Source organism: Lipotes vexillifer, unplaced genomic scaffold (genome assembly GCF_000442215.2).
Source record: "Lipotes vexillifer unplaced genomic scaffold, Lipotes_vexillifer_v1.1 scaffold418, whole genome shotgun sequence".
In the NCBI taxonomy this organism is placed as follows: domain Eukaryota; kingdom Metazoa; phylum Chordata; class Mammalia; order Artiodactyla; family Lipotidae; genus Lipotes; species Lipotes vexillifer.
In genome coordinates, this window is record NW_006798629.1 from 2,183,044 (window position 1) to 2,196,495 (window position 13,452).

Here is a 13,452-nt window from a genome sequence, read left to right on the forward strand (position 1 = left end):
ATCAAAGAAACATGAGATCTTACGTTATTCTGATGGAAGATTATGCATATTCTGTTCATTAATTCTGGACACTTCGTCTAGTGCTCCTTTCAGTTGGTCTGATTGGGAGCAGTACTTGTTGGAATTAATCATGGTTTTCCAGAAGGAGCTCATAATAGAAGACTCCCTTCCAATCCCACCATATATACAACATCACCTTCTTTGGATGAAGACTGGCCTTTGGTATGGTTGGTGGTGGTTCATTTCACTTGCCCCACAATCTCTTCTGTTCTACATTGTTGTACAGTATCCAGTTTTCATTGCCCATCACAATTTGTTTTAAAAATGGAACGTTTTCATGACGTTTAAGTAGAGAATCTCATACGGAAATACAGTCAAAAAGGTTTTTTTCACTTAACTTATGTGGAACCCAAAAATCAAAGTGATTCACATAACCAGGCCGGTGCAAATGATTTTCAGCGTTTGATTTGGATATTTTGAGTATGTCAGCTATCTCCTGTGTGGTGTAACGTTGATTGTTCTCAATTATTGTTTCTATTTGATCGCTATCAACTTCAGCTGTTCTACTGGACCGTGAAGCATCGTCCAGCGAGAAATCTCCAGCAGAAAACTTTGCAAACCACTTTTGACACATTCGATCAGTCACAGCACCTTCTCCATACACTGCACAAATCTTTTTTTTGAGTTTCGGTTGCATTTTTACCTTTCTTGAAATAATAAAGCATAATATGCTGAAAATGTTGTTTTTTTTCTTCCATCTTCAGTATTAAAATAGCTACATAAAAATTCACCAATTATGGGCTTCCCTGGTGGTGCAGTGGTTGAGAGTTCACCTGCCAATGTAGGGGACACGGGTTCGTGCCCTGGTCCGGGAAGATCCCACATGCCGCGGAGCGGCTGGGCCCGTGAGCCATGGCCACTGATCCCGCGCGTCCGGAGCCTGTGCTCCGCAACGGGAGAGGCCACAATGGTGAGAGGCCTGCGTACCACAAAAAAAAAAAAAAAAAAAAAAAAATCACCAATTTTGATGTATGTTTTTTTTGATGTATTATTTTTAATGCATGCTGATATGACAGCTGTCACATAATGATCTAACAAAATTGTTTCCAATGAAGTTAAAGACAACTAAATGCTACTAGAGCCATCTTATGGAAAAAAGTGAACGAACCTTTTGGCCAACCCAATGTATAGTAAGCCCCCAATAAGTATTTGTTAAAGAATAAATAAGTGGCATATTATAGAGCCTTTGTGTTGGAAATCCATATTTATTAAGCCTTCCGTATAAAGTACCCGAGGAGGATAAAATTATGCCACAAATATTAATGTAATTTAAAAGCTGCAAATGTAGGTTATTACCAGATGGGCTGTCTACTTTGGGCTAATTCTACAGTACAAAGTCTCCAATCCGTTTTTTATGAATAACCTGTGTTTTCAGTTTTGTTTTATATTTGATATCACCCCTTGAAAAATTAAATATTTTCTATTGTTTTAAAGTCCTAGGCAGAAGATGGCCAAGGAAAGATGCCTCAAAAAGTCCTTTCAAGATAGTCTTGAAGACATAAAGAAACGAATGAAAGAGAAAAGGAGTAAAAACTTGGCAGAGATTGGCAAACGAAAGTCTTTGATAGCTGCACCATGCCAAATAATCAGTAAGAGATTTTCATGTTGTCCTTTACATCACTGTTTAAGATTAGATTTAATAGCAGATAAAAAAAATTTTATTCTCTTTTAGCCAACACTTCTACACTGCTAAAAAACTACCAAGACAACAACAGAATGTTAGTCTTAGCTTTGGAAAATGAAAAGTCCAAAGTGAGAGAAGCCCAGGATATCATCTTACAGCTGAGGAAAGAATGTTACTACCTCATGTGTCAGCTGTACACACTGAAGGAAAAACTTACTTCACAACAGACAGAGGAACCTGCTCAGGTATTTTGATCACAAAGGCTCAATTTCTTGGGAAAAATGTGAAAGCCATGAATTAGTAGTTTAGATCAATTATGTTTTTTAAATTAATTACTGACAGCTGTGTTATTAGTGAAGTGATGAGAACATCTTTCTTCAGTGCTGCAGCCCAGTTGTATGTGGGCCAGTTAAGAAAGCTTCAGGCATATACCTGTAGCTGATTGAGGCTTATACTCGTATAACTTGCTTCTGAAAGCAGGTAGCAAGACAACGTACAAAAGAAATAGTTTAGCCTCTTGCACGGCCAGACCCTTTGAATGGCAGCTATGTGAGTCAAAGGTAGGGGCAACCAAGCCAAAGGTCTAAAAGTGGTTGTGGAAGCTGACTAGTCCAAAAGTTTTAATCAGTGCTAATAATCTTAGCTTTTCTATGTAGTTTTGCTACACCAGTGGGGTTTTGAAAGGACTACGTTGACTGCAGAGATGGGAAGTATTTAAGTGCTTTATGGAGAATCATTTTTACCTACTAGTTGGCTAAGTAAGGACAACTATATATTAACCCCCAAACAAGAAATATCCTGAACATTTTGCTGTCTGTTTTTCAGTCTGATTCAGTTTATGTCCAGGAATGTATAGAAAGGCCAGCCAAAACATAAGAGACGTGGAGAAATTTTGATTTAGGGTCTTATCTGGGTCTCGTCACACATTAATCCCTAGAAGAGAGAGGACAAGCAAGTTTCTCTCCTTTTCCCAGAGGCCACTGCCAGGAAAACTGCATGGGGCAGAGAAAGAAAAGAGCAGTGGTGAGTGTCAGGTGTTAACACTTGGGTGTCCATCTGTTTGCCACGCCAGTGAAGACAGTTGTGTTGGCACCTAGGGCAGGAGAAGAAGCCAGAGCCTAGTGATTAGGGTAGGGGTCTGGACTCGAGAAAGGAATTAAGTCTCCTCTCCATTGAGAGGTAGAGTCAGTGAAGGAGTTCTTGCTTCCCTGCAAATAAGGTAATTCCATATTTTTTCTGTGTATGACATATATAGAACATGTGTGTGTATACACACATATGTACACATATAGCAACATATACATACATAATATAGTAGAAAATTGTCTATAAAGATTAGATAGGATTTTTTTTTTTTAACCTTCATGTAAAGGTTATTTAAAATATTTTTCCTTCAGAATGTAATCTTTCCTAATTTTTTTCTTTTCCTTGTTTGGTCAACTAGTGAGGAAAAAAATTTCTCCAAAGACATTTGAATCTTCCTTTTCCCTTTCCAAATTTTTGCTGAAATCACACAGAGTGGTGTCAAGTGAGTACGCAATTAGATAATCACAAAAACAGTGGTGGAAAATATTCTGTTATTGTAGGCCTTTTGACATTTATCAGTCATTTTTGAATATTTATTAAAAGATATCGTTATCGCAAAAAAAAAAAACCAAAAAAAAAAAGAGATATTGTTAGTTGCTGGGTGAAAGTATTCCTAGCATTTAAAACATCAGAGTTTGTTTTCTGCCACGTACTCGCTGTATGTATCACTCATTCTCAACCGTCATTGTATACGTGTGCATTCTTGTTTATCAAGTCAATTTTGCAGTGCTGGAGAACTTAAAATGCTTTAATAAGAATGTTTTTCTTGGGCTTCCCTGGTGGCGCAGTGGTTGAGAGTCCGCCTGCCGATGCAGGGCACACGGGTCCGTGTCCCAGTCCAGGAAGATCCCACATGCCGCGGAGCGGCTAAGCCCGTGAGCCATGACCGCTGAGCCTGCGCGTCCGGAGCTTGTGCTCCGCAACGGGAGGCCACAACAGTGAGAGGCCCGCGTACCACAAAAAAAAAAAAAAAAAGTTTTTCTTGCCTACCAATAATTAACTTACCTTGTAAGGATTAATCAGAAAGTAATTTCTAATAGCATTTTGTTCCCTAAGTTTTATCATGGCTCTTTTAAATAATTTTTATATCACTCTGTAGTTAAATATCCTCCTTTACTTATCTTCAGTAATGATACTAGCTTTAGAACATTAGGTATATTGATAATAAATTTAAAACTTTTAACAGGATTAAATTTCTAGTTGTTTCTGATGAACAGTTTTAACCTGTTCATTATAATGTCTTCATATTATATGTACATCAAATTTCATAAAACAACTGCACTGAATTGGAGTGACTTTTAAGGAATCAGACTGGGCCACTCGTCTTCCTAACAGATCTACACACCTTCCTGTATCTACACTGTGTTCTCCGTCTTCCTTCCTGTGCCATTGGCAGAAGTGTCTCTGCTCCTATCCAATGCCAGTCCCTCCCCTTGTGCATCAGATTCCCTTCTTTTCATCTCCTCTAGGACTTTGCACCCTCCTCCAACCTTTACCTCCCTCTACTGAATCGTTCTAGCTACATACAAATGTGCTTCAGTATCTGTCACCTTAAGAGGAAAAGAAAATAAATGGAACCTCTCCTGATCGCATTCCTCCATCTCATCTCTCTGCTTCCATTCATAGCAGAACTTTTCCAGAGAGAACAGAGCACTTACTGTTTTCCCTTCCTCAGCATCTCCTCACATTGGAACTCACTCTTATCAGGCTTTCATCCCCACCATTCTGTTGTCACTGTGTGTCAAGGTCACCAAAACCTCCGTGTTACCAAATTCAGGGGTCACTTCTCTTTTTTGTTGGCCTTGAAGTAATACATAGTACAGGGATGACTCTTTGCTAGAAATACTTTGATCTCTTAACTTTCTTACCATCATACTCTCCTTGTTTATCTTTCTGACTGTTCTATGTCCATCTCTTCTACTGGCTTCTTTACTTTTAAACATCAGTTGTCCTAGGCCCATCTCATCCGCTCCCATAGCTTTAAATATTGTCTGCCTGCTGCTGACTTCCAAATTTGTAGCTCAAGACCTAACACAAACACACACACACAGTTACTACTTGACATATTCACTTAAATATTTATAAAGGATCTCAAATATATTGCGTACAAAGGCCAACTCTTTATTTCCCCCTTCCCAAGACATTGGACTTCTGCCTCCCTCTGTAAGTCTTACTCAGCTCAATAAGGCAACCCACCCGTTTGCTCAAGTCAGAAGCGTAAGAAGCTTCCTTCTCACTCTGTGTCCCTACCACCACCCCTACTCAGTGTGAGTGCACTGTTATCGCAAAGCCTTCCCCTGGGCTTCACCTCCACAGCCATAGGATTCCTGTCCAAGCTGATATGTCTTGCTTGATTTACTATGATGACTTCCTAATAGCCTGTGCCCTTGGCCCTTTCAATCCATGTTTCACACAGTGGCCAGACTGATCTCTTTAAAACTCAGATCATTTTACTTCCCTGCTTAATATTCAAATGACTTCCCATCACACATAGACTAAAATCCAAACTCATGGTTCTCAAGGCCCTACATTATCTGGCCTCTGTGTGCCCACCTCTCACTGGTCTTTTCAGTGACTATGTTCCAGCCCCAGCGGCCTTTCTTTTCTGAGCACAGCAAGGTTTTCCTATATCATGACTTTTGTATCTGCTGTTTCCACTTCTTCCTCCTTCAATGGCTGGCTCTTTGCATTCTTCAGATTTCAGATGAAAGTCATCCCATCTAAGAGAGACCTCCAACATCAGTTACTCTCTGTCATTTCAACCTGAGTATTTCCTTCATTGCATTTATCACCGTCAGCTTTTTTACATTTCATCTCCCTACACAAGCATGTAAGCTTTAAAAGAGTAGTACTTAATCTATTTTGTAGCTATAGTTTGAGTTCCTAGAACAGTCCCTGGCACCATAGCAGACTGTCAATAAGTACTGTTGAATACATGAATGCTTTGTTATGAATATTTCCATTGTACCAGTGTTTTCTTTGTTTTAATACATTGACAGGACTGGGAAGTATGTCCCTCTGGAATGGACTCCAGTAGCAACAGCAACTCAAGGAATTTACTCGTGGAGGATTTACCGTTAGTATCAAATTCATTATTATGATTATTAATGCCAAGAAGTATTTAATTCTGTGATCCATTTATGAAAGGAAATTAGCATTATATTGACCCTTATATTTGGGTCTGATGTTCTCTCTAAGAATGTATTTAAGAAATTTTATATGTTGAAATTCTGTGCTATGTAGCCAAGCCAAAGCTTTCTTCTATTTAGTTACTTTTTTGATGTCTAGGAATAAAAAGCTTCTCCTGTATTTTTAAACTGTGCCCTTCAGTTATATTTTTCTTGTATCGTGTTTTTATTCTAAGGATTGGTTATTCAAATGATGGTATTTTGCCAGTACTACAAATAGTCTGGTTTAGAAAATAAATCTAATAAAATATCATATTTAACACAGCTTTCACACTGTCTTGCTAATCCGATTCATTCTTAAATACCATCAGACCTCATATACCTTCTTCTTCTCTTGGATTAAGTGTACTTTATTTGTTTGCTTATGAATTACTGAGATATAATTAGATACAGTAAAATGCACAGATCTTAATTACACAGTTCAGTGAATTGGACTAATGTATACACCGGTGAACCAAAACCTGAGTTAAGATGCAGAGCATTGCTGTCACTCTGGCCCGGGGTTTCTCAGTCTAAGTGCCTCTGACATTTTGGGCTACATCATTCTTGCTTGTGGGGCTGTCCCAAGCATTGTGGGATGTTTAGCAGCATCCCTGGCCTCCACCCACTAGAGGCCAATAGAAGCCCCCCTTGAACAGTTATAAGAACCAAAATGTCTCTCAACATTGCCAAATATCCTGGGGGCATTGGGGGGAGGGGGAGGGTAACTGTCCCCAGGTGAGAGCTACTGCCATAAGCCATTCCCTCATGTCCCTTTCGAGTCTGTACCCGCTCCTTGCAGAAGTAATCACTAATATGATGCCTATCCCCATATTAATTTTAATCATGAATAGTTTTTAAACAGTTGAATGTTAAGATGTGACGAAATATTTATGTGGTGATCAAAAAGCAAGATGAGGTAATTGAGTTTTTATAAGGTTTCTGAAATTGTTATTAGTTGGTTGCCATAACTCTGTTACCTAAACTTGTACTCAAGTTTTGATATCCAGAGGGGGAAATTCTCTACAGAAAATAGAGAATAAAATTATAATTAGAATGAACCAGCCATATTAAAGCAAAAAGAATGGAAATTTCTTTTCCATGAACCAAAGGGGAACAAAATTTTTAAAGAAAATGAACAGTATTAACTTCAGAGGAGTCAGTAGATAAGCACCGTAGAAGTGTTCACTGCCCACAAATCACAGCTCGGCTAGTGATAACGCAGGCTCCTAAAGAAGGATCTAACTGAATTTCTTTAATGTGTTTTATAAGTCGATCTGATTGGCTGTTTCTCCAGTTAAATGAAATGGTGAGTTATGGAACGTTTTCAGGAGGAAAAATTTGTCCAATTTAATACGTTAGTTCCTCCAGTGGCGGTTGAATGTCAGTCGTAACAAATCAGCCTCCACATAATCAGCATAAGTGTTTTTTGGTTTCCTTTGATATAGAACAGATGTACTGATTTAGAGCAGGATTATGAAATGATACTAAAGAAAAAACTTACTTTGTAGAAAATCTTAAAATTTGTTTTCATTACATTATTGTTAAATAAATTTTTGTTTTTTATTGGTATTTTATAAGGCAAGTTCCTCTTCAGGACGCTGACTTTCCAGGACAAGAAGAATTGTTCCAAACAGAAGGTAATACAAATGAAAATCTAAAAATACTGCTAAAGGCAAGATGAGATCTTTGGGAACAAGGAACATAATTAAATTTCTCTAATTTTTATTTGTTTACATTTTTAAATCTTCTCATCTGGTATTCTGCTCAAAGCAAATATCTGTTTATTTTACACAGAATAATAAGAGTTTTAAAACACATCCATTTATTTTTACAAATCTATAGTCAGAAACCTTGCCTATAACTGTGGCTCCAGTTTACTGAGCCTACTATGTGTTACGCTCTGTGTTAGGCATTTAACATACGTTACCGTAGTTAACCCTTGTAATGACCTTGGAATATATAGGTACAGACAGTCGGAAGGAAGTAAATATTATGCTCCTCAGATTTTTATTTATTTATAGTAAATGTGAGGAAACTACAGGATGAATTTTCATTAGTTCCATTTTTAACTTTGAATTCTAAGATTCTTGAAATTGAAATTTAAATTTCCATAAAGTAAAACTATCTTTCTCATTTTTTTTTTAAATTCTCAGAGCCAGTACCTACTATTTCTCAAGACAGACTGGGATTCGATTTGGATTCAGGTGAAGATAAGTCAACTGATAATGTCTTACCTAGAACTGTATCTCTCCGTCGCAGTTTAAAGAAACATGTCAACAGTCCATGTCAGTTCAATGCCTTGGATGATTTTGGAATCAGTCATTTGTCAGAGCAGTCTTTGGAACTGGAAAGAATTAGATTTGTAGACCCATCAGTAAACACGCACATACCTGAAAATGTAGAACAAAATTTTTGTCAGTGGAACAAGGATCAAATTTACTTATCACCAAGGCTGATTCACCCAGGACGATCTACTAAAACAAAAGAAGACATTTTAGAGTATAAATTAGACCAAACTAAAAGTAAGCACAGAGCTGCCCAAGGAAGAAAAAGAGAAGAGAAAAGAAAAGCTAACAAAAGGAAAAAACCAAAATCTGTCTCAAAATATAAAGGGAGCAAAAGTGAATATAAAAAAACTGTTTCCCAAAAAAAGTTGGATAAATCTGTTACCTCTAAGGATGCTTACAATTTTAATTTGGAAGAGGGTGTTCATCTCACTCCTTTCCGACAAAAAATGAGCAATGATTCTAAAAGAGAAGAAAACAACAATGAATCTGAAGTGAGCATCTGTGAAACAAGTGGTTCAGGAGATGATTCTGATGACCTCTATCTGCCCACGTGCAAGTACAGTCAAGATCTCACCAGTGAATCGAATAGGAGTCCAGTCACCAGGCCTCGATCTAAAAGAGCACTGAAACATAGGAGTGAAAAGGAGACAGAGGGTTCTGAGCCAACAAAAACTCCTCCTAGTAAGTGATTTACTTGTTTGCCTGCATTTTTAATGTTTATGATAAATGATCACTCCTGGTGCTTATATACTGTACTTACCATCTGTTTCTCTGGAGGAGGTTACAGACTTACCATCTGTCTCTCTGGGGAAAGTTACAGTCAGATTAAATAGTGTGGGGCTGTGGGGTGGAAATCACAGTTGTGTTGTTTTGACATGCTTTAAGCTAATTTAAATCCTCTTTAAGAACAAATACTACTTGTTATGGAGAAAGCAATTTTACTTTCAGTAAATGAAAGCTTCCAAGGCGAGGAAAAATCTTTTGTGGACTTTAAGTTAAATTAAAATGCCTATTACACACTCCCCTGAAACATCCCATTGAAAATGAAATCAAACTTGAATCCAGTGACCTGTAATTTTAATGGCTTTGCTTTATATAGTCAACTTGACAGGAACCACAATTTAAAATAATTTTCTATTTAGTGAAGGTGGCCTAATTAGACCAATAAAACCTTTTCCTCAGTTGATGAGCTTAGTATTCTTTTGTAAGACATTTGTAAAACATCTAAAAAACTGTGGCTTAGAAGAATCTTGCTTTTATTGGTTAGATCAAAAAGTAGGCATGGTTCAAATGTTGATGATACAGCCTGTCACCTGCCCACAGAGATTCTCATCTGGGAATTTTAGTCTGGGGAAACTAACATAAACAGGCAGGTTTTATTCCCCAAATATTGTCATGCTAGTTCATTTGATCCTCAGAACAACTCTATGACATGTAGGTGTGATCATGCTTGTCTTGTTTATAAGGAAACTGAAACCTAAAAAAGCTAAATGACTTTCCAAGGTCAACCAGTTAGGTGGTGGTGGCATGCAAATATCTTTTTAAAAAAATATGCTGTAGGGCTTCCCTGGTGGCGCAGTGGTTGAGAGTCTACCTGCTGATGCAGGGGACATGGGTTCGTGCCCTGGTCCAGGAAGATCCCACATGGCGGCTGGGCCCGTGAGCCATGGCCACTGAGCCTGCGCGTCCAGAGCCTGTGCTCCGCAACGGGAGAGGCCACAAACAGCGAGAGGCCCGCATACCGCAAAATATATATATATATGCTGTAATGATTTTAGAGTAAATCAAACAAGATTGGCAAAATGTTGATAATTATTGAAGCTGGGTAACTGGGGGCTTATTATACTGGTGTCCCCGTCTTTGTGTATACTTGAAATATTTCATAATAAGTTTTTAAAAGAAAAAGAAAATACACTCTAAGATAGTGTTACTCAGAATTTGGTCCCCAGACCATCAGCATCAGCATTACCTGGAAACTTCTTAGAAAAGCAGAATCTCAGGCCATACCCCACATCCTTGAATCAGAATCTGTATCTCTCTAACAAAATCTCCAGAAGATCTGTGTATGCTTTGAAGTTTTAGAAGCTTTATTCCAGAATATAGCAACTGATCTGATGTTGTTGTTTAACCATATTTTCCAAACCAAAAGTTGGAATAATTAGTATGGTACAAGATGCTTATGTAGGGACAAGAAAGACAGAGTATTTGAATCCCAAATAACCCTGGACAATGGTTAATAAGTATAAAGTCATTTTACAGTTACAGTTTAGTTTTTCTTGGGAAATGATTTGCTTTCTAAAACTATTTTAAGAGCTTGTTTGTCTTATAGTGTTCTTACCTGTGTGCTGGGTAGCTGTCTCCCAAAATAGAAGTAGCCCCAAGTAGAATAACTTGGATGTTTATGACAGGAAAAACATAGGGTAACTTTTTAACCGACTAGCTTTACTAGAGGGAACACCTTTTCTCCTGGTTTACCCAGAGAATATGATTTAGAATTCTCATTTATTTAATAGAATGAGTTTGAGTGGCTTTATAAGACAATAAGAAGTCACTTGATGATAAACTTAGGAATGGAAAGAGATTGAGGCCTGGATGATTCTAAAGAGCAAGGTGTGACTAAATGAAATTGCATAGTTTAAACTAATGCATTGTGCCCAAACTATCCTAGAATTTTAATTTTTAAGAATTTTAAGTTTTAGTAAACTATTGTTTTAGTCAGTTTTTCACAGCTACAATAATTAATATTTCAGTGTTATCTGGGAGGAAAAAATGGTGAACAAGTTTTTTAAAATCTGTGTTATAAAATGCTGGATTTTGTATACTTTTAAGATGTGTAATTGCATACAGTTTTAGTTCCTGTGTTTGCTTGTTTGTTTTTTGGAACCATATTCAATAAAACTTGTTTTCAGTAGGTGCACTACCTGAAACTCACCAGTCATCTCATTTTCACCTGAAGGATATCACAAATGTCCCCTTGTATCCTGTAGTGAAAACCAGAAAACTTTCTCTTTCTCCAAAAAAGAATGTAGAAAGCCCACCAGTGTCTTTGCATAAACGTAGGTGCACGGCCAGTGTGAACTATAAGGAACCCACGCTCGCTTCGTAAGTATTTGGCTTGTGGAACTAACTTTTAATGATACACATGGGGGATTAAGGTTATGGAGCCTCATTTGAAATACACTATTTTGATGAAAATCTGAACCGGGAATATTAACAGTGGCATACTCTACAGTAAATTTATACTGAAGAGTAAGTTAGTATTGGGATGCTTATAATTATGCCTACGAGTTCTCTTTACTCTTACAGGAAACTGAGAAGAGGGGACCCTTTTACAGATTTGTGTTTCTTGAATTCGCCTATTTTTAAGCAGAAAAAGGATTCCAGACGCAGTTCTAAAAAAAAAAAAGCATGAAGCAAGTACAATGAAGCGTTTGTTGGATGTTGTTTAAATTCATCCTACACCCTCTTCTGTGGTGCCGAGAGAATCTGTGAGATACTGTTCAAGTGGGTTGAACTACTGCCATAGAATATTCTCTTGACAGGACTCTAGATCGTGAACATTTCTTCAAAACTATGCTTCAAATGTGTTGGTTTTTCTTAAACCTTTGATACATTTGGTTTATTTTTTCTTTTAGGTATAAATAATTAGACGTAAGCACTATAATAGTTTAGATTTTTTATACTGCCTAATTTTTGTCAACATGTATCTTATACCAACATTTGGAAATTAATGTTTCTTCAGATTAAGATGTTTTAATTATAAGGCATCTTTATTTTTCCCTTAAGTAGGTAATACTATGATTGAATGAATGATTTTTGAAGACAGGCTGAGGATCTTTTGAAACTCTTTGTACAATATTTGAACAGAATAAATCCTTGTCATTCACAGTAGCGTGTACCCTAAGCTGTTTGTGGATCCCTTATACTATTGTTGTATTTGGTTTTTCAGATAAAATGTGTATTAGATCATGATCAGAGAATTGATGGTTGCTTAGGCTCAGGGACCAGGTAAGTGATTGGCTCTGAACCCCCAGCTCCAGGCATACATTGTTCATAGGGATACCTCAGCAAAATCACAAATTATTGTGTCATGGCCTTTCAGTATAGTTACTTGTTTAGTCAAAAATGCCAAATGTTAAATGTGTGAATGCCAAGGGCTTTTTTGTATTTTTGATCAATTCCTAAGGCCATGGCCGGTGGCATCACCAATGACAGAAGTGAGGGATGCTCAAACTTGAGGAGGCCATGAATTCGCTCAAGCTAGGTCTTCAGAGAAGTGAAGCCAGTTTGCAACCAAACAAACCTGGGACCAGGCTGTAGAGAGCAGACTGTGGCCAGAGCTGGAGCGGGTCTGGCCTGGCTTAAACTGTGCTCCAGCCTAACAAGGAAAAACCAGCTGGTTTTGGGTCTCTGCCTTTGCCTTTAAATCGTGATGTGACTTCTTTTCCCCAAGGTTCCTAATTAAAGAGTAAAATTTTAACTAGTTTTAAAAAAAAATTAATTCAGTGAGAGTGAATTAGTTCAGTTCTGAGAGTTTGAAGACTACATTTGTATATACCTCTGTAAAATTTGAAGTTATTCATTTTTAAAGAGCAATAAAGTTTGTATAAGATAGTGCTTGTGTTTTTCTTCCGTTCTTTAAATATCAGAGGTAGCATATCTCCCTGGTCATCTTTCTCTCCAGCCTTCACCACTCTCGCCCTTGTTGGACATTTCTCTCCCAAACCTTGGTTTTCTCTGTAGTCCTCGCCCCCACAGGTCTCCCATCCTCACACGTCTCTTCTCTTTCAGCTTCTCGTGGAACCGCCCTGTCCATGATCAACAATTTCTGTTTTACTGGGTGACTCTTCTAACCCTGACCTCAAGTTTTCTTGACTGCGTCTCCACATCTTGCTGCATTCCATGCCAGTCACACCCAAAATCCTTTCCATCAGCCCAAGTTTTCCTGTCCCTGAAAGAATCACTGGTTCATATGCCCTACTCTCCCATCACAGTCTCTTATTTTTCTAGTTTGTTCAGCCACTGCTCTTACAGCTGTTCTTTGAATTCATAGAAACTCTAGAATGGCTATCTTAATTAAGATTGAATACAATGTAAAGTTTAATTTCTCAGTCACAGTTGCTGCATTTCAAGTGCTCAGTAGCCACATGTGGCTCTAGTGGTTACCATACTGGGGACAATGCAGATGTACAACATTCCCATCACCCCAGAAAGTTCTATCACA

The 13,452-nt window shown here is 37.8% G+C and overlaps 1 protein-coding gene across 1 annotated transcript; it reads left to right on the top strand.

The window, feature by feature from the left end:
- Positions 1–1,504: 1,504 nt before the first annotated feature.
- On the top strand, positions 1,505–11,654 carry SGO1 (shugoshin 1). Its single transcript, XM_007472063.1, is given in 8 exon segments — positions 1,505–1,649; positions 1,733–1,929; positions 5,770–5,846; positions 7,519–7,577; positions 8,094–8,909; positions 11,141–11,330; positions 11,535–11,619; positions 11,622–11,654. Coding segments are annotated over 8 exon segments (1,599 nt in total). The 5' UTR covers positions 1,505–1,507.
- The last annotated feature ends 1,798 nt before the right edge of the window (positions 11,655–13,452 follow it).